Source organism: Dipodomys spectabilis, unplaced genomic scaffold (genome assembly GCF_019054845.1).
Source record: "Dipodomys spectabilis isolate Male_0828 unplaced genomic scaffold, ASM1905484v1 ptg000147l, whole genome shotgun sequence".
NCBI lineage: Eukaryota > Metazoa > Chordata > Mammalia > Rodentia > Heteromyidae > Dipodomys > Dipodomys spectabilis.
Genome location: NW_024870824.1, coordinates 15,328,242 through 15,347,697, shown reverse-complemented (window position 1 = coordinate 15,347,697; position 19,456 = coordinate 15,328,242). Strand labels below are relative to the sequence as shown.

The following is a 19,456-nucleotide window of genomic DNA, read 5'->3' as shown; positions in this document are numbered from 1 at the left end:
TTTAAAAAAATCATGGAAATTACCCTTAAGAATCTTAGCGTTGTCCTTGTAGAAAGATGAATTATCTTTTGTAGATTGTGACTTGCCATGTGTTCGTATAAGCGATGGCATCTCTATGTTTGCTTTTACTTTTGTAAGTATCAAGCAGTTTCTTCCAAGGGGAAATGGCTTAGTGTTCGTAAGGAAAGGCAGGATTTTTACAGCGATAAAGCTGGTCTAGTTGCTACTTGGGTGTTTGAAGCACTCCGAGGTAATAATGTTTTAGGATTCAGTTCTCTGCTAGCTCTTGTGCCTCTATGTGCCGTGTAAACCTTATCTTTGAGTTTTCTTAGCACCAGCTGCCACGCAGTTGGCTAGCTACCAAGCAGAATCTGATCACATTGTATCACAATCCAAACAACAGCCAGCCAGACTATCATTTGTCATGTTTCCTGGTCCTGCCGCCTGTCATCTCTGTCCCAGGATGACAGGCCAAAGCCTATCTTTACCATACGTGTCTGAACTTAATACCAGTAAAGCTCACAAGGTAATATGGGTTAGTGTGCTCACTAAAAGTTCTCCCATGCCCAAGGGAAAAGGATGTATGAGTCTTCTTTTCAGATCAACCTTTAAAACTACTGATCTCACAGGCTTGTGGTTAGGAGAAAAATAAAACATCGGATGTCAAAAGACTTCATTAGATTTTGGCTTTCAATACAAATGTTAAACTGTGATCTCAGTATGTCGTAAGGTTCAGTGTGGTTTTACATGATTGGTCTGGCCAGTGAAAACACAAACAGCCAAGAAACAGGAAAACTGTGCTATCAATTTGGGAAGATTGACACACATTATGAAGATAGCATGTGATATGAATTGTACAGCTTCTGAAAGCTCTGCATTTTTATGAATTTTGTATGTAAGCAGTACTTACATTTTGTCTTAATGTTTCTCCACTTGCCTAGTGTTAATCAGTCATCACTAAGGGTAGTGGGAAAAAAGTTGAATCATATGTCTTTGGAGAGTTTTCACAAGGAAAATTTTTTGCTGGAATTTTTTTTTAACTCTCAGACTGTTTCACGCAAATGTAATAACTCAAGCTGGTTGCTAGTGGCTCAGTCTTATAAACCTAGCTACTCAGAAGGCTGAGATCTAAGGATCACTGTAGGTTTAGTGTAGCCTGGTTTGTGGTCAACTGGATAAATGCCCAGGAATGGAATTGCTGGGTTATAGGGAAGCTCTTAGTTTAGTTTTTTGAGGAACCTCTATATTGCTTTCCAGAGTGGCTGAACAAGTTCATCTTCTCCCCAACAGTGTAATAAAATTCCCTTTTGGCCACATCCACACCAGCTTCTGTTATTATTAGGGTTTTGGTTTTTTGTTTACAATAGCCATTCTAAGTGGGATTAGGTGGACTCTTAGTGTTGTTGTGATTTGCATGACCAGAGATGATGAAGTCTAAGAAATGGAAGCAAGAGGCTCTTTTCTGTTTTCTTTGTTACTGTTTTTGTTTTGTGAACCTTTTGTCTTGTTGGTAAATTTATCTCTTTGGGGGAAAGTAAGGGAGGGGTACAGAAAGGGGGGGACAAATGGTGAACAAATGCAGCAGTGATATTAGACAACTGTGTTGAAAATGAACTATACAACTTATGGGTGGGGATGGGAAAGAACAACTGATAGAGATTGAGGCAAGGGTTGACACTGTTCAGAAAGAAATGTATTCATTATCTGACTTATATAACTGTAACCTCTCTGCATATCACCTTTACAATAATAATAAAAATATATTCAGGTTTGCAAGGCCGTCTTGGGCCTAGTAGGTTCTGTCAGCAATTGTGATATTTTCATGAGGACCTTCTCTCTTGTCTACTGATGGAAGAATAAACATAGGAATATTTTTTGCATGAGGAAATGAGTAAACAGACAGACTTAAAACACAGGGACAGACTTACAGATCACATTCAAAGTGAGACATGATTGTAAGTAATGAAACTAAGATTAAAATTCTAGATGTTTGACTCTCATCCACCATTTCTCAGCTAATAGCCTGTGAAATACATTACTATGCTGGATGAATAAGACATGGCTTCCTTCCCTGAGAGGCTTGCAATTTATCTGGAAACATGCTTTTTAAAAAAAATTGCTTGTACAGTTGCATTTAACAAGCCACAGAAAGGGCTGTCACAAAGTAGTTTTTATTGTCAAGTGAATTATAGAAGTAGAAAGTGATATGTTTATTGAAATGAAGGAAGGGGTATATCATATTGGGACAGTCAGAAATAACCATATTCAAGAAGTGTCATGTCTATCCAATTGTATCTTCAAAGATTCTTCAACACTATTATCATAGTCGGTTAGCAAAAGAAGAGGGTAGAGGAAGCTGTTTCCTTATTGGGGGATTAAGCTATGTGGTACCTTGCTCAGTGAATGCCCTAAATTACTGCAAAAGCTATGATTGCTAGCTGTAAAGTTGCCTTTAGGCCACCCAAAGTGATAGAACCATGTTCTGCAGTAGTTGTGTTTCCTGACTCTCCCCTAGAAGCATTTAGAAATCTTGCAATGTTCATTTAAACTAAGATTGTGTGTCTCCTAACCTGTGTGCTTTCTTTCTTGTTTTTTCCCCAACTTCTACTTGGCTCTTCCTCATCTATGGCTGTTTTCTGTTGCAACTAAAAGTGGCTGTTCCTCTGTCTCCAGCTTCTTCCTGCTCTTCTGCAATAGACCAGTTCCTGTCTAATTGAACATGCTCTGTAAGTCTGTCCCTTTCTATGGTGTGGGTCTGTCTGAGTCTGCCTCTTCATTTCTTCATATAGAACAACCTTAGTCTGTTCATTTTCCTCACCTCCTTGAACAAGATGGAACATGTTCCTGGAGCCATCACGTTTGGTCTAAAACCAGCTTGGCTCATATTTCCTTCTGGACTTCTATGACTTCTATGGACTTCTATGACATGAGTGTCCTTTGGCTTTCACCCAAATGACTTAGGAAGATTTGTTTGTATCTCTTAATCTTTGATGATTTATTTCTTTAAATTTTATTTTATTTTGTTGTAAACCCCTCTGCTGTACAGAGGGGTTACAGTTACACGAGTAAGGTAATGAGCACACTTCTTGTCAAACATTGTTACCTATCATTTGTTTTTCTCCCACCACCACCCCTCCCCTTTTCCCCTGAAGTGGTAAAGTTCATTTCCAACTTTGAAGACACTATCTTTTGATGATTTTATTGTGGCTTCTTCCTGTTTCTGGGAGGATAGTTTTCTCTAGATCCAAGCAGACAGCACTGTATTAAAGCTTGAGTTCACACAGTGAAAATGTGGCTCTCTCAGATTCTCTTATCTGGATTATTCCCATGCCTTGATTCATCATTTATCTCCTTGGCTATAAATGGTAAAGTCCTTCATATTTCTTTCTTTTTTGTGGGACTGGGAGGATGAGGAGGTTATGGTGCTTGTCCCTAAGCTTTTATGCTCCAGGCTAGTGCTCTACCACTTTGAGCCATAGCCTCACTTCTGGGTTTTATGTGGTTAATTGGAGATAAAGAGTCTCACAGACTTTTCTGCCTGGGTTGGCTTCAAACCGCAATCCTCAGATCTCATCTTCCTGAGAAGCTAGGATTACAGGCACACTAGTGCCAGTGATCTGAGGATCACGGTTTCAAACACGGTTTGAAACCAGACCAGGCAGAGACTCTTACTTCCATTTAACCAGCAAAAAAAAAAAAAAAATGGAGTGGTAAGTCAAGTGCACCAGTCTTGAGTAGAAGAGCTAAGAGCCAATGCTCTGGCCCTGAATTCTAGCCCTAGTACTGGCACAAAAGACAGGGATCTGAGTCTTTTGAAATGGGATCCTCCGAGTCTCAGTTTCTTGAGTTGCTAAGATTCAGGTGTGAGCCCTGACATTCAGATACTCCCACTTTGTTTCGATTATTGTCAGTGTGGTTTATCTTTTCCCATACATTTAAATATATATACACATATGTATATATACACACATCTATACACACATACGTATATATGTACTGTCCACTAATTCCTTCCATATATACATATAATGTGTGTCTATGTCTTTAATATGAGATTCTTACAGATAGTGTGTGTTGAGTCTTGGTTTTTGTCTCCTTGTTTTTTTGATCTGGGGAATCCAACCTAGGGTCTTATATATGTTAGGCAAGCAATCTACCACTGAATCATAGCTCTAGCTTGTGCTTTTTTGAGATAGGGTCTTGATATGTAGCTCCGGCTGGTCTTGCCTTCATAATCTTCCTGACTTTGCTGGGATTGTGGACAGGCATCACCATGTTCATAGCTTTGTTTTGTGATCTCCTGGGGTAATCGTTTTTTCTGTGATCAGGATATTCAGACAATCAGTAATAACACTGATTATTAATAAAGGTGGATTAAAATATATTGTATTTGTTATTATCTTTTTTGCCTTTTTTCTTTATTTCTATTTTGGCCTTTCAAATGTCTAATTATTGTAGTTTTACTTAAATATTTTATATGATCCATTTCTTCTTTCTAGCACTAAAATTTTTTGAACTTGTTTAGATGTTACAATATACATTTACAACTAATCCATGGTTATTTTCAGTAACACTGTATTGCTTCATGAGTCAAGTAAGCACCTTATAATAGCAAAGTATTCCTATTTCCTCCCTCCTAGTCAGTCCTGATAAGATTACTGTCCATCCTTTAATTCACACATATACACACAGGCATGCTTAATGTAGTGCATTGTTGCTGTTGCTATTTTAACAAGCTCTTCTCAGATTAATTAAGAAAAGTAAGTTTTAATTTATTTCTCTGATGCTCTTTTCTCTATGTAGATTCTCATCTATGTTATTTTTCCTATCTCTAAAAATTTTCTGACAATATTTCTTGCAAGATGGATGTAATGGCCACATTCCTCCTATTTTTGTTTGAGAAGGTCCTTATTGCTCCTTTAATATTGAAGGTTAATTACATAGGGTCACAATTCCAGGTTGGTGAAGTTTGCTTTTACTCTTAGTACTTTGAATATTTCAGTCTACTCTCTTCTTGCTTACAGAGGTTTTAAGAAGCTGGATAAAATTCTTATCTTTGTTCCTCTATAGATAAGGTATTTTCCCCTTCTGACTTCCTTCAGAATGCTATTTTTTTTGAGCTTTCTGAGTCAGTGGTTTGATGTTTAATATTAATTTGGGGAAAATTGTCAAAATATTTCTTCTGCTTCTTTCTTCAGGTATTAGTGTTGTTTGTATTTTTACCTTCATAGTTGTTGTTGGACATTTATTTGTTTGTTTGTTGTTTACTTGTTTTTTTTACTGGCCTTTTTCCCTCATTGCTTTCAGTTTCTATTGGAGACAGTCAAATCTAGAGACTTAGTTGGATCCAATCAACCCACCAAAGGCCGCCTTCATTTTTGTTAGTGTTTTCAATTTCTAGAATTTTTCTGTAGTTCTTTCTTAGAATGTTCCTGCCTCTGTCTACATTGCCTTCCCATCTTGCCTACTCTGTATTTTTTCTCCCCAGGAACTCTTAGCTTTGCAAATTGCAGTTATTTGAGTTTTCATGTCTGCTGGCTCCAGTATCACTTCCTCTGCTAATCTGGTTCTGAAGTTGATCTGGACTTTGATACCATGCTTTCTACATTATTGTGTGCCTTGTGACTTTTTTGATAACTAGACAGAGTACGATCACAGGGAAAGGAGGCAGTGTGCCATAGTGCTGTGATCAGGACTCCAACTTTAAGTGAGACAACTCTGGAAAGTCCACTTCATAAGGACTTCTGAGTCCTCCCACAGCACCTCAGATGTAAGACGGCACTGAAGTGTATTTTCCTTCTCCCATCAGTTGGATTCTGGTAGAGTTCCAAGAGATGGAGTTCTGTTAAGTAGTTTCTCCTCAAGTGGACCTCGCTAAAGAGAACAGAACGTTCTGGAGTATTTAAAAACATTTATTTTCCCCTCTTTCTGATAGAAGCACAAGGAGATTCTCCTCTGTTTACTGAGATCCATGGCTGAGCTCCTGGAGGTATAACTTTGCTGAGTCTCCCTCAAGTTATTTGTATCTCTCAGACTTGTCTACTCAGAACCTGTAGCCATTTTTCAATTAGAATTCAGGTATTCCCACCCAGCACTGGTTCCTGGGGGGGGGTTCTGCTCCAGTAAGTTTTGACTCCCTGTGCTTGCTTGTCTGTCTCTCCAGTTTTGGGTCAGTGATTTTCTCTGCCAACCTCATTTCTCTTACATGTCTGAAAGTTGCTGGTTTTTCAGTTTCTCTAGCTTTTCCCTTGTGGTTAGGACAGAGCAATGACTTTTGAGCCAAGGAGATTTTGATTTTCAGTTTTTGGTTTTTTCCCCCCAGAGCTGAGGACTAAACTCAGGGCTTTGCGCTCACCAGGCAGATGCTGTTCTGCTGAGCTAAATCCCCAGCCCCTGATTTTCAGTTTTATAAAACCTTTATATTTTGAAGCAATTCTACATATGAAGCAAATAGAAGTAGTGCAGAAAACTCACCCAGCTCTCTGAATGCTAACAACCCATGTAACTGAAACCTAGCATTGGCCCAACACATTTAGCTGAACTCTAAGCTTTATTTGGACTTCCCTAGTAACAAATCTGCTTAGGAACAATTGTTCAAAGTGGTCATTTTGAATTCCTTTTTAAGGTATCCTGTAGTAGGCATAATGACCTCAGGAGATGTCTGAAATATTTTTCTAAAACATTCTGAATGGGCCCTTGTTGGTATTGCTGTTGATTTACTGGGTTAATTATTTTGTTTGACCTTTTAGTTGTTTTTTCTCTTTCTCACATATGCTCTACCAACTCATTGACTCCGGTCATACCATTATCTCTTCCAGTCCTGCTGTGTTTGGAAGGGAAGTTTCCAGAGTTGGGTTTAAATTGAACTTAGATATTTTCTGAGGGAAAACCAGGGAAAGATGAGGGGGGAAAAAAAGTTCATACTGTTGTGATAACTTTGCTGGTGATGGAAGGCCTTTGATAAATTCAGTGCAGGTGTCTGGGCCCCAGAAGTCACTGGACTTTGAATACATAAAGTATGCCTAACAAAAGACTCATAGAAATTTCAGTAACACACTCCTCTGCCAGAGAATTTTCATGGCAATCCTTCCACGTGTGGGGGGTTTGTTTGTTGTTTTCTTGGGTTTTTAAAATATATTTTTATTGTAAAAATACTGTACAGAGAGTTACAGTTACATGAGCAAGGTCATAAGTCCATTTCTTTTTGATGCTAGGACAGTATAGTCTTTTACTCTCTCATCTTCTGAAGTCAAAACCCAGGAATGTACAAAGCTGGCCTACGTCTTAAAGATAGATTTATCAAAGGGATTGTTCCTCCCTCGACAACTATTGGCGAAGACATGGTATTGAGCATAAAGGAATGGGAAGAGATGGTACAAAGTTTTCTGAGCAATGTAATATATAAGGGATACAATGAACATCAACAGGCAGAGTTCCAGCATCCTTTGAAGATAATTTAAATGCCAGACAATGTTAGAGGAGGATCATTTTCTTCTGTTTCTTACTCAACAAATATGCCCACAGATTCCACAATACTCTTCACACTGAGTGCAGTGTCAAATGCTACATATGAAATACCAAAAATAAGTAAGGTGTCAGGTGCCAGTGGCTCATACCTCGCTACTCAGCAAGCTGAGAATTATGAATAAAGGTTCAGAGCTACTCTGGGCAGACAAATCTGTGAGACTCTTACCTTCAGTTAATCAGCAGAAAGCTGGAAGTGGAATAGAGTGCAAGCCATGAGTTAAAAGCCAGCCAGAGAGAGAAGCCCTAAAGAAGATTCAAGCCCTAATACTGAAAAAACATATATAAATAAGTAATAAACAAATTAATAAATAATATTGATAAATAAATAATAAATATTAGTAGCACAAAGGGCTCTGGACTTTAGAAAGCCCATGTTTAAATCCAGGCTGTGTCAATGACTATCTGATGGACCACTGACAAATCTTATCTCCACTGGTCTTATTTTCCCTGTCTCTGAACAGCACACATTATAGTTGATGTAAGCACTAAAGCAGGGTCAGGTAGAGAGCTGAGAGATTATTACCTCTAACATGACAAGATCTGCATGCTGCCTTCCGAGAGCATCAGGAGGGTCAAGCACATACCCATCTTAACATATTGTAGTAGCACATAAAACCTATATTCCTACAAAACCAGCATTGAGCTAGAGTTAAAAGGCTAGGCAAGATTTGAAAGTGGCATTCAGTACTTGAGTCATTCAATATACTTTGACCTACCTGAAATGGAACATTTATCAATTGAGAAGATCAAATAGCCAAGGTTTGAAATTTTCCATATTAGATAATTTACCAATTAGACAAACAGTGTTGAGGACACAGATGATCTTTCTACTCTAGCTCCCAGCTGTGCACTTTTCATCCTAACATAATCCAATGGTCGCACCTCAGCTGCTCTGGCTTCAGACATTATCTCCTCTTAATATAACCACAGCCAAACAATACAGGACAAGGAAGACACTCTGACTACCACTCTGCTAATTCAGACAGAAACACTTTACAGTAGACTCTTCTAGAAAACTCTCAGATTCCACTGGAAAGGAGAACTTGGGCTAAATAAGCCCGTATCTGCAAAGTATTTGGCATTTTTGCCTTTACTAGGAGTCAGCCCCTACTAGGAAAGAAAGAAAGAAAAAGAAAAAAGGAAGGAAGGAAAGAAGGAAGGAAGGAAGGAAGGAAGGAAGGAAGGAAGGAAGGAAGGAAGGAAGGAAGGAAGGAAGGGAAGGAAGGAAAGGAAAGGAAAGGAAAGGATGGAGGGAGGGAGGGAGAAAAAAAGAAAGAGAGAAAGGAAGGAGTATGAGTAGCTGCTTTCAAGTATGTAATTTCACAATTTATGGCAAGTTCATTTCTTTCTTTCTTTCTTTCTTTCTTACTTTCTTTCTTTCTTTCTTTCTTTCTTTCTTTCTTTCTTTCTTTCTTTCTTTCTTTCTTTCTTTCTTTCTTTCTTTCCTATAAGATGCCCCTGCGTCTTTGAAATAAGTCTACTTCAGGTTTTATTCAGGAGACATAAATGAACTTGCCACATATTGTGAAATTACATACTTGAAAGCATCTACCCATACTCCTTCCTTTCTTTCTCTTTCGTTTTTCTTTCTCCCTCCCTCCCTCTCTCCCTCTCTCCCTCAAAGACACAGAGGTATCTGATGTCTAGATAGAACAAGAAATTTACTAACCTCCACTGGAATTCAACTAATTAATACAGGCTTCCTTGGAAATCAACATTCTTCTCTGGCTGCTCAAAGTAAAAGAGCCACCTTGCTCCCAAGCAATCCTACACCCTTCTCCACATGAGTACCATCACACTCTGAGCTTGTCTCTGAGACCCAGAGCACCTATTTCCTGCAGACAGAAACACAACACGCTAGCTTCCCTTGGACCTGGCCTCTCTGGTCAGACTGTGATTTAATCAGAAGATAGAGCCTCCTGTGTGGAGAGCACTGGAAAGTATCGCACAGGCTTCCCACAGTGAGAACGGGCTAGGAGATGCCAGTCTTTCATGACTGTATGGATTTATCCAGGAGAGGTGCATGCTGTAAGGAATCATTCCCTGAAATTGTAATCACTGTGTGTGTCTGCATTGTCAAGTGTGGAGTTTGTTTCTAGCTCTACTGGTAGCTAGAGGCCATGAGCCAGGATCCCTTAGCCAGTGGGATTATCCATTTTCTAGTGAGAAGGATAAAGTAATGTGAGAATGGGACAAGATGCTGCTGAGGGTGAAGAGAAATCTGTGAGAGTGAAGTGGAAGCCCTCGATATCCTGCTTCCAGAGGAGTGGGTGTTCTACACGGTAGTGGTCCATGCTAATGCCATGAGCACACACCTGGTATCCAGGCCTCCAGCCACACCTCCTTATCATGACCTGGAGCTGATGATGGCATCTGGTTGACCACCTGTGCCTGTTCCTCCTGCCACCCTTGCCACATCTCTTGTTTGCTGCCTTGTCTTCTCTAGAGATGGGCCTGTGTCTCCAAGTGTTCCATTTTCCCCCAGGACAGTCACTGCCCAAGTTCCCTCTCTGTCAGGGATGAATTCAGCCTCGCTTTCTTGGGGCAGGCTTAGAGGCCTGCAGCACTGTGCCTTAGACTCTTTGACCTCTCATCTCCCCCTCCGAACCCCCAGGATGCCTACAGAGGACGCATTCTGAGATCATTTTGTTCAAATGAACAGCCGTACTCTGTGCTCTTCCCTTGCCTTGGCCTAGAAAGGCCTCACTGCCCCTAGGCCAAGGTATCACTAGGTCTTCATGATGTATCATGAACCCACATTTCTACCAACATTGTTCTAAATTTCTGAGCTACAGTCATCTCTGGACAACTCAAAATCACCTCTGACAGGCAAAATAATGGTCATCTAAAATGCCCAGGTCATGAGCTGGGAATATGACTTAGCGGTAGAGCACTTGCCTAGCATGCATGAAAGCCCTGGGTTCGATTCCTCAGTACCACATACACAGACGAAGCCATAAATGGTGCTGTGGCTCAATTGGTAGAGTGTTATCCTTGAACAAAAGAATCTCAGGGACAGTGCCCAGGTGTTGAGTTCAGGCCTCAAGACTGGTGAAAAAAACTGCTGCTAGGTTAACTTAAAAATATTTACTTATTTGTTTATTTATTGCTATTGTAAAGATGATGCACAGAGGGGTTAAGTGTCCTTGCAAAGGTTCCTAAGCTACGCATACATCTTGAGATAGGGAGATCAGCCTAGATTGCCCCAGTGGCTCCTTGTTATGACATGCATCCTGAAAAGTAGAAGGTGGTAAGATTAGCCAGAGAGGAAGAAGGTAATGATGGAAGCAGAGATTGAAGCAATGAGGCCATGATCCAAGGAATGTGGGCAGTAGGCAGACACTAAAAGCCAGAAAAAGTTAAGAAATCAACCTTCCAAAAGAATGCAATTCTGCCAATACCTTGATTTTTAACTCTGGAAGATCCATTTTGGACTTCTAGTCTCTCGAACTATAAAACTATAAATTTGTGTTCACTTAAATTAGTGGCAACACCTGTGGTGGTTTAACGGTGGGAACAGGAAGTGAACATACAGCCTGATTTGCTCCTGGGCTTCCAAACGAACCTCAGTCCAATCTACATTCCTGCAGTGTATAACCATCCTATAATAGCTAGGCCCCTTGAACACATGCTGCTTACGACCTTAGATGACTGTCCTCTGTTTTAGGATGAGAATAATAGTTGGCCTAATGGCCACTGTATAACTCTAATCTTTGCTTCCACTGGTGTCTACCCTATCTGCCTCACCTCTGCATTTCTTGTGTCTTTTGTCTGCATCCATCCTGCCTTGGCCTGGCCACTCATCACCCATCTTTCTCATTTTGGGTCATATCTTTAGGTCACTCTACTTGACACACTAACAGAGGACATTGACAACACAGCACACTTCCCTGGCATGTTCTCACATTACCACCAGATACTCAGTCCTAACACTTTTGGCTTTAATTGACACCTGACCGTGAATTTTTCACACAGCCCTGTGAACTGGGCAAGGACAGGAACTGTGTTAACTTTTAACCTACAAACTCGAAGTCATGGTGCAGGGCCTGAACCAGGGTCGGCACTCAAAATACCTTTCTAAGTAAATGGCTGAGTTAATAAAGATCTAGGACTTGAAAGTTTCATTCCTTTGTGAACACTGAACAAAATACCCACTGTGCTATTCATCTTGGTTTCCATGTGCCCAAAGCTCTGGCTTCCATGATATTCTGCCTGAGGTCTGAATCTCTTTCAACTGAGGTGCCTTCTATTTTAATAATTAAAACATCTTCTTGCAAGTGCCCCAGCATGAGTCAACACTGCTGTGCAGAGGAGGACTGGGTGATGTGTAATAAAATCTAATCACTTCCTGATCATGCCAGGCTGGACAGGCAGAGGGGACTTATTACGCTGCTAATTACTGCATCCAGCCTGCTCTAAGTGCAAAGCTAATTGATCAGTGAATGAATTGTAGACTCAGGTAATTACCAAACCTAATATGGCTCCTGTCATGTTGAGTAAATTAACACAGAGGAGGGGTGGGAAGCCCGGTTTGAGGTAGTATGGCTGTTGCTTAGGAAACAGCAGTGAGGTTTCATCCGGGCCTGAAACCACTCAGGTAAACCCACTCACCTGGGGTCAGCTTGCTACCAGGATAGTGGGTGGAATTTAAGGCAGATCCCACACAAAACAGAACCGAGAGGCTTTTACCACCATGATGGATGGCACTCTCTTTCTCTGTATGTTTTCCTTTTCTTGAAAGCTTATTTTAGCTGTATGATCACTGAAGAAGTGGATGAATGTGTGTCCGTGTGTGTATGTGTGTTCATGTGCTGATGCTGGGGCTTGAACTCAGGGCCTCATAATCTTGCTTATTCTTATCTTCGAGTCTGATACTCTACCGTGTGAGCCACATTTTACTTCCAGATTTGGAGGGGGTGCTAATTAGACATTCACTTGAATTTGTCTGCTTGGGTTGGCTTCCCACAATTTTTGGATCTCAGCCTCCTGAGCAAGTAGGATTACAGCTATAAACCACCACGTCCCAAGGAGTAAATACATATCTGATCAGTTCTAAGGATTGGACTTCTGCATTGATCACGAATTGAATACAGGGTTCAAGTCATCCCTCAGTCATCGGATAACCAGGATATAAGTGACATTTATTGCATGAGATCTACTATCATTATTCTAAAAAGCATTTGGTGTTCGTAATGCTGCTCAATGCCCACAACCACCAAGTTGGCAGATGATGGCTTGAATCAGCATTTTCCCTCAAGAATCTGATTTTTAACTGCTCCATACCTAGCTACCTTTTTAATTCTAGGAAAGTCACACTTTCTGAGCCTCAGTGGGTCCAGCCCTCTGCTAAAGTCTTTGTAGATGTGATTTGATCTAGACAGCTAAGTTGTTGGGCAGGTAAGAATAGCTTACTAACCAGCTCTCACAAGTAGGTGGTAGGTTTGAGGGGATTTGAGTTCAGCTCTGTGTGCCTGAAGTACCAAGTGTTTGCTCTATCTTTCTTTCCCTTTCCAAGATAAATAAGGATCAAACAGACAGGATCCACACAGAAGCTGCATAGATGTGGGCTGAATGGACTTGGGCAGAATCTTCCCGATCCATATCCACCCAATCACATAGACACCGATCTTTTAGACCTGGGCTGATCAGACATACTCTGACTTCATAGACAAGTCATGCAAACTCAGGAACCATATACACACAGGCTGCATGGCCTTGTCCCAGGCCTAACAGATGCCATTTGTGTAGATCCCAGTGCATAGTCCCGGGGCCCCATGGATGCAAGCCCATGTATGTGGGGTACATAGATCTGGGCCCTGCCCAGGCCATTATATTCCCTTAGCCAGAGGCTCGCTCATCTGCCCTGGGCCTCACTTCTCTCCTGCCTGACCTGGCCTGCAGAGGCACAGAGAAAAAAGGAGTCCATAGGTGGAAAGAATAGCAGGGTTGTTGGCCTGGAACCATGACTTTTCCCAGACTCAGCCTCCTGATTAGCTAAGATTACAGGTATGAGCCACCATGCTTATCACTTATTGATGGGCTTGTAAGTATATATCCCTGTCATTAAGCAATTCAGGTCTGAATTCTGAATGGAAAAGCCAAAGGAGTTTCCTGGAGGTCATTTAAACCATGGCCTTGATCAAACTTCTCTTATGGAGAAAAAAAAGACAGCTTTATGGGATCTTTAAGGCCACGTCACTTCACTCTGAGCCTGGCTACCTTTCTTGTGTGGACTCCTTCTATTTTTCTTCCTATTCCTTTCTTCCTCAGCCACTTTCATCCCTGCCAACCTCAGGACCTTTACACTTGCTGTCCTTCCTATCTACAATGTCTTTCTTCCACATCTATACGTGCTTCCATCCTCACATCACAGAGTTAACTTAACGGGGCTAAAACTACAGCACATGTCTAAACAATATTTTAACGCAAAAAGAGGTTAGACACGCATGTAATTATTAAACACAGGGGAGGGGGGAAAAGGAACACTTTAACTCATTGTGGAAGTGGCAACTGAAGAAGCAAGTCCTTGCTGTAGGACAGAGGAGTAAAAGGGATAAACACCAGAAAATGAAAATTATTATGACTCAAGGCAAAATATCGAGGTAAAGATCCCACTGAACATGTTAAGTCCTCTGAGAAAGAGGTGCCGGCTGGACAGGCTAGAATCTATGAGCTGCCAAAACACAGCTGCTCATATAAGAGCTGGAAAGATAGGATGCAGATGCAGTTGCTCTCCAGTACAGATGTGTTACAGGGGTGGTGCTTAGTTACCACAAGCAGATAGAAAGCTTGCGGGAGGAGCGCACCTTTTCACCCCTGCTGGCATCCAGTTTCCTACCTCTCCCGTTTCAGAACCTCAAGGCCAATCTCTGAATATAACACTGAGCAGTCCTGATCTTCTTTTCACAAAGTCTTACCTATCTCGCTGGGACCTTAGCTAGCCGCTCTAGCTGATAGCTCGAGCTCTGATCCATCCTCTCTGCCTCTGCCTCTTTTTGTCTCTCAGTAGTAGGTGCTTTTGTCATTAATGTCACATTCCCTGGGCTTGTGCCACGGCAGCAGCGCAGAGGAGACCATCCTTTGAGAGCAGACAGGCACGCTCTCTGTCTCTGTGCTCCTCAGTTAACATTTAGTCTCTTGGAGCCAATATTGTAAGACCTTTTGTAATTGTAATTTTTTGTTGTAGAAGATGATGCGGCAGCGTATCACATACCGCTGTGTAACAGCATCCCTGGCTTCTATCCACCAGGTGGCAGCAGTGCTCTCCCTGTAACGGGGACAACCACAAATGATTTCTATTTGTCCCACGAGAGACAAAGTGCTCCTTTCTGAGAAAGGCTCCTCTGGGCTTACACATGGTCCAGGGACTGAAACCGTATGAGCACCAGTCAGGCTTATCGGTGTTGGAATAGATAGAGTGTCTTCATTGGATGCATCTTCACATCTTAACAATGTTCTAACCCTACTGTGCACTATTTTGTCTGCTCTATGATTTAAAAACAAGGACTTTCTCACTGGGGTTACTGTATGAGGGATGAATAAAGTCACAGAGGGGATTGGCACAAAGCAACTGATCAGTACAAGTCAGCAGTAAATTACTGTAACTGGATGGCAAAGCTTGAAGGTAAACCATCACATCATTCTGGCAACACCTGATGCTGAATGTCTGGTTTTTGGTGGCTTGGATTGCGGACACTGGCTGCAGAGAAGCAGACAGGGATCTTGCTTCTAAACTGCAGAAATCCCGTACAAATGTGTGCCAGACGTTGTTGTCTGGGTGATGAGATGCACCTGCAGTGGACATGGATTTACAGGCAGTTAAAACAAAGAGTGCGGCAGTGTGACACTGCTGAGAAAATAATAAACATTTGTCAAGTCGCAAATTCCACTGTGACGTTTAGAATCAACTTGCCGTCTGATTCAGCTAATCGGTTTATGAATGAGACAAGAATAAAAGAGACAAAAATACTTAGGTTTTATTTTAGAGCCTAGGTGATTTGTTCATTTCAGTCAGCACATCGCTGAAGGTGAGAAGTGGTAATGTGGATGATTTGGGTACTGCATGAGGTAGTACTTACACTACACATGTGAGTCCCAGGTTTCAATGAGAAGAAAGAAATCTTTTTTTTTTTTTTTGGGTCCGATAGTGGGGCCTGATCTCTGGGCCTGGGTGCTGTCCCTCAGCTCTTCAGCTCAAGGCTAGCGCTCTACCACTTGAGCCACAGCGCCACTTCCGGCTTTTTCCTTTTTGCTTATGTGGTGCTGAGGAATCGAACCCAGGGCCTTGAGCATGCAAGGCAAGTGCTCTACCACTGAGCCACCTTCCCAGCCCGAGAAGAAAGAAATCTTGGTCCTTGTCCCAGAGTTGTCATTCACTCTGTGCAACCTTAAGCTTGTTTCTGCTAAGACTCAGTTTCTCCATTTCACATGAGGAATCTAAGTAAGTTCTTTGCTGTTTGTCCTCATATTAAGTTCCATCCCATCCACTCCTAGCTCTCTGTACCCTCAGAAGCATGCAAAGACTTCAGTCTAGAGTGAAGGGATTGTTCTCCCTGGTGAGGATGCAGAGTGCCTGCTGAGTTCTCATGTCTTCTTCCTCTCCCCCCTAGGTACACAGTTCTGCATAGCAGACATCACCAGGAGCTTGAGAAACTGCCCATCCACAATGACCCAGAATCCTTGGAATCATGCTTCTGACTGAGGACGCGGCTTACCATTTAGTCATTCATTCTCATTCATGTTTGCATGAACAGGGCACTGGCCTCACTCCCAGTCCTCATCACCATCAATGAAGTTGGAAGCAGGCAGAGCTGAGGACCTGGCAAAGGCATAAAGAAGACAGTGATGGACACAACACCCACAGCCTGACACTGAGGAGACATGGACTTCAGATCAGATGCTGTCTCACTGCATCGAAGAAGAGTGGTCGGTTGCAGCTTGCACGCTGCCAAGGAAAGGAGCACACTAAGTTCTTCCTGTTGGGAGAAAGGGCTTTTGCTGTAAGGAAGTTGTGTCCTCTGCTAGAACACAAGTCTGTCACTAATCCAGCTCCCATCTGGGGTTATAAAAATGCCCACATCTTAGCCGGGAAATATTGGAAAAGAATGATGTGCCACCTGCCTACCCCTCTCTGACTTCTCTCAAAACCATACATCCCCAATTTTCCCTCCAGATGTGCTTTGGTAGTGAAATTAATCACTAACTTCTTAATGAAGTTAGATGGCATCCATTTCCAGATGTCTGTCTAGGAGCAGAGAAGTGCAGTCTGGAGTTTGGGTTTAGAGTTATGTACATCGTTTGTTTTTTTTTTTTTTAATCTTTGATATTTGTCCCTTTGGCTTTTGTCTCTTTTGTCCCTATGGCTTTAGAGAGAGTGCTTAGAGTTTGCTTTGAGAACCATTACCAAAAGGCACCTTTATAGCTGCTGCTGCTGCTGCTGGTGGTGATGGTGGTGGTGGTGGTGGTGGTGGTGGTGGTGGTGGTGGTGGTGGTGGTGTGTGTGTGTGTGTGTGTGTGTGTGTGTGTGTGTGTGTGAAGTTGCCATTTTCTTACTGCCATACTTGTGACTGAGTCCTTTGAATTAATCTCCATTCCCTTCCCTTCCATGACTATGGGCAGAGGCTCCACCCCTTGGTATGGGAGGGAAGCTAAGCCTATCTCAGAAGTCAGTGCTTAGGGACATTCAGCCCCAGCATTACAGTCTGAGCAAAGAAGAACCACAACCTGATTTTCTTTCCTGGAAATGTCCTTGAAACTGTGAAGCTTCCTGGGCTCGATTTTCTCTACCTTTCGGCAACATCTCATTCCCTCCAAACACCTAAGAAGATGCTTTCCTTGCAATGTGAAAGCTTTCACCATCTTAGTTCATCTAGAGTAAATTATCCCCCAGAAGCTCAATACTGAGGACAATTCATCTGGGTGCTGACCAAAAAAGAAAACCATATTCAAAAGATTCCTTGCTAGCTGTTATATAACAGAATGGGGAAGGTGTGCGGTAGCACTAGTTTCTGTGTAACATGTACTACCAGATAAAGATGTGTCTGGAATTCAAGGAAGAGCTCCAGAAGCTCCCTGCTTTTCTACTTTGTCTGTTGATCCTTCTTTGTCAGTGACCACAGGCCACAGCTGCCTCCCTGACCCCTATTTAATCCATGGAGGCAGAACTCACTGTCCATTCCTCTTTTCTCAACCTTACTGTGAGAAGAGGTGGTCAGATCCATGGAGCACCAAGGCAGGTGACCAAGCATGGTTTGTGGCCATGAGAATCCCATGCCCCAGGACATTGATGATCACAGTGATGGGAACTGCCTTTCTCTGAGGGCGAATCCCCCTCCTCAGAACTGACGCACTTCTTCATTTCTCATGCAGAAGGGAAGAAGAGTTAATGCAGAGATCCAGAGTTCCCCACATGCTGCCTGAATATTGACTCTGTTCTCTGAGCACAAAGTACTTTTTAGGGAAGGACAAGACCAACATGAAAGAACCAAGTAACTGCTTGGTACTTTGAAGCAGCTAGTAAACTGTCAACCTTGCTTAATGCTCCCCCCCTCCCGTCAAAAGGCTCTATATTACAGAACACACACACACACACACACTTCCTCGTGAAATGCTTCTTTACCTGCAAGTTTAGAAAGCACATCACATCCACTTAGGTAAAATACTAGTTCTTTTTTTTCTTTTTTCAGCTTTTTTTTTTTTTTATTGTGAAAATACCATACAGAGGGGTTACAATTACATGGGCAAGATAATGAGTACAAAATACTATTTCTAATTGGCAAATTTCCCATATTAAAAAGCTATTTGGATTCACTAGGGATTCAAAAATTATAACGTAGGGTAGGAAAGCGTGATGACATTCTATCCTCACATGTGTCTGCCAGCTGGTCCAGTGACCTGTACAGAACATAAAAGGCCAGCAATTATAAGAATGGGGGACCCTTATCATTATTTAGCAAGTGGTCTCTTTTGCAGACAAGCATTCTTTGCTGTCTTTTTAGACTAGGGTAGGGATGCCATAGTGACAGACCAAATGTCCAGTGTGGGTCTTGGCAATTATTAGGGCTAGTGGAACCATGTAGACTGTGTCCAGGCCTGGGATGAAGTGATTCACTCTGCTTCCTCTCAACTTGACTCTCCCGTAGAGGAATATGCAATCCTCAAGCTCCCAATCCAGCCCTCACCATTAGCAGTTAGGAAGCAAAAGAAATAAAACCCACTCCTTCAACCGACATCCAAGTACATGTTTGTTAAAAAAGAACTTGACCAGGAGTAGTATCTTCACTCTTGGCAGTCCCAGCTACTTGAGAAGAGAGGCAGAGATCAGAAGGAGTAAAACTTCCACCCAAAAATTAGTTGCCTGCTTGAGTAAAAACAAATTAGTGCAATACCAAACGTAGCAAGTGTAAGTGGAAAGTTTGCTGCATGAGGCTGGCTATGAGCAGAAGAGCAAGACTGAAAAGGCAAAACAATGCTCAGGTGGTAGAGCATGCTTAGCAAGTGCAAGGCTCTGTTCAAAGTCCAGCATTGCCTCCCAAATCCTAAAACAAAAACACTTATTTTTTTTTAAATAAGTTTTTTTATTGTGAAAATACTATACAGCAGGGTTACAAGCACATGAGCAAGGTCATGAGTACATTTCTAATCAAGCATTGTTGCCTCCACCTTTGTTTTTCCCCCTACCCGTACCATCCCTGCCTTCCCACCTCCACCACTACCCTCCCCCACCCCCTCCCCACCAAAGTTGTAAAGTTCGGTTTTTGACATAGCATCTTGTACATCTCATTGTTGCAATGGGTCCACCTGTATCCCTATTTAAACAATTTGAAAAACCTTTATTTTCTGAGATTCTGCCTTCTTTTCGCACCACCGTTTTCACTTCATGCTGCTCATTTACTCTGTCTTGAAGAAGATTGCTATCTAGCTGGAGATT

General features: G+C 42.0%; 1 protein-coding gene across 1 annotated transcript in view; it reads left to right on the top strand.

Annotated features, from left to right (window-relative positions):
* Nucleotides 1-16,281, top strand: part of Htr4 (5-hydroxytryptamine receptor 4) — a 191,144-nt gene extending 174,863 nt beyond the window's left edge. The window contains exon 6 of the mRNA XM_042692122.1: nt 16,137-16,281. Within this exon, the coding sequence (XP_042548056.1) occupies nt 16,137-16,224 (88 nt within the window). The 3' untranslated portion in view covers nt 16,225-16,281. The remainder of the gene's footprint in view (nt 1-16,136) is intronic.
* The last annotated feature ends 3,175 nt before the right edge of the window (nt 16,282-19,456 follow it).